Here is a 1,882-nt window from a genome sequence, read left to right as displayed (position 1 = left end):
CTCCAAACCTCCAGGTGCAGGGTCCTTTGCGGTTGCGCAGTTGGACGCGGTTGGTTTGGCGGAGTGGCGGAAAAGACGGAAGCAGGGTCAAGCAGCAGAAGCAACAGCAGCTGGACGCGTAGGCAGGCGCAAGCATGCACGCAGCGGTTGCTAGCGGCCCTCTTTGCCCTGCAGCGGGCTATCGGCGATGCTGCTGCAGTGCCTCGTGGGCTTTGTCCCACGACAGCCTAGTTTTACACACAGACACCCACCCACACACACACACACACACACACACACACACACACGATCACATGCACAAACACTGACATGCACGCATGCGCGCGCTCGCATGCATGTGCACAACCGCCAGGCCCTCGCCCTGGAGTTTGGGGAGCGGTTGGATTCGTCCACCGACGGCGGCGGCGGCGGCGGCAGCAGCGAGGCGCTGGCGGTCCCAGACAGCACGTTCTATGAGATCACCATCGCCACCGTGGACCAGCCAAAGCTGCTCAGCCGGCTGTCGGACGCGATGGTGCGCGCAGCTGCCAGCCAGCAGCTGCCGGGGCCGGCTGCGAGCTCTTGTGGCGGCCCATGCACGCGCCCTTGGAGCGCCCGCCCTGCCTCTCCCAATGCACCGTTACGCATGCACGCCTCCGCCTGCAGCATCGCTGGCATGCTCGCAGACGCCGGCCGGCCGCGCAACCTCTCGGCCATGCTTTTCCCAGGGTGACCTGGGTTTGAATATCCGGGAGGCGCACGTGTTCAACACCACCGACGGCTTCGCCTTGGACGTTTTTGTTGTGGACGGCTGGAGCGCGGAGGTGGGTGGCGGTTGGGCACACCGTTTGAAGGGCTGCCTGCCATGGTCAGAGTGCAGGGGTGGTCGACCACATGAAAATTGGCAGCAGAGGACCGGGGTCGGGTGCCACGCTCCATCGGGGGTAAACGGTCGGCCGTCAGCCTGCCGGCACCGGGGCTCACCGCCGCTCCCGCCCGCGCCGCGCGGCGCGGCGCCGCCAGGTGGGCGAGAGCCTGGAGGAGCTGCTAGGCCAGCGGCTGCTGCGGATGCCACCGCCGGTGCTTCCGACCCGCAGCCGCCCCACCAACCTCAGCGGGCCCAACATCGACACAGCCGCCGCCGCGGCAGCCGCGGCCGGCGGCGCGTCGGCGCCTGCGTCGGCGTCGGGCTGGGCGGGGCTGCCCCCAGACCCGCCGCCAGCCGGGTTCAACAGCGGCGGGTATGTCAGCGGCAGCGGCAGCGGCGAGGGCGGCGGGCTGGGGGTGGCGTCCTGGAACGTGCGGTTTCCCAGCGGTCCCTCTGGGTCCCCGGCCCCAGATGATTGGGAGATCGACATCAACCAGCTGCACATTGATTCCAAGGTCGCGGCGGGTGAGCAGCGCCCTGCGAACCCCACGCGGCAATCGCGGCAGGGGCGCCGGCCGGCACGCGCGCGAGCTCGCCGGCGGGTCGGTCGAGGGGCGCAGGAAGCCGGGCGCGAGCGGCGGCCGCGGCGGCGGCCAGCGGTGGCGTCCCTGTTGTCATCGTGTGCCTTTTCTTCCGCTTCCCTTTCACCCCCAGGGTCGTTCAGCAACCTGTACAAGGGGTTCTACTGCGGGCAGGAGGTGGCTGTGAAGATCCTGAAGGAGCTGGGGGACGATGCGGCGCAGTACAACGAGTTCTTGCAGGAGGTGGCCATAATGCGCAAGGTGGGGGGGCTTGTGTTTTCAGGGGCGGCAGGGCCCTGCGCTCACAGCGCAGTACAATGAGATCTGGCGGGGGGGTGTGAGGTGGGGGGCGGGCTTGGTGCTCCTGGGGCGGCAGCGCCCTGCGCTCGACGGGTGTATCTTCATCGTGCGGAGACGTTTGGCTTGGGTGGCGTTTCCCGCAGGACGGGCGAAC

The 1,882-nt window shown here is 68.5% G+C and overlaps 1 protein-coding gene across 1 annotated transcript in view; it reads left to right on the top strand.

The window, feature by feature from the left end:
* Window positions 1-331: 331 nt before the first annotated feature.
* MNEG_11759 (Serine/threonine-protein kinase HT1) overlaps window positions 332-1,882 on the top strand; it is a gene marked incomplete at both ends in the record, with an annotated part of 4,040 nt that continues 2,489 nt past the window's right edge. The window contains 4 exons of the mRNA XM_014039768.1: window positions 332-514; window positions 708-803; window positions 1,003-1,372; window positions 1,562-1,689. Of these exons, the coding sequence (XP_013895222.1) occupies window positions 332-514; window positions 708-803; window positions 1,003-1,372; window positions 1,562-1,689 (777 nt within the window). The remainder of the gene's footprint in view (window positions 515-707; window positions 804-1,002; window positions 1,373-1,561; window positions 1,690-1,882) is intronic.

The sequence above is a fragment of the Monoraphidium neglectum genome, assembly GCF_000611645.1.
Source record: "Monoraphidium neglectum strain SAG 48.87 unplaced genomic scaffold scaffold02893, whole genome shotgun sequence".
Lineage (NCBI taxonomy): Eukaryota > Viridiplantae > Chlorophyta > Chlorophyceae > Sphaeropleales > Selenastraceae > Monoraphidium > Monoraphidium neglectum.
The sequence above is the reverse complement of the archived record's forward strand: the minus strand, read 5'-3'. Positions and strand labels throughout refer to the sequence as shown.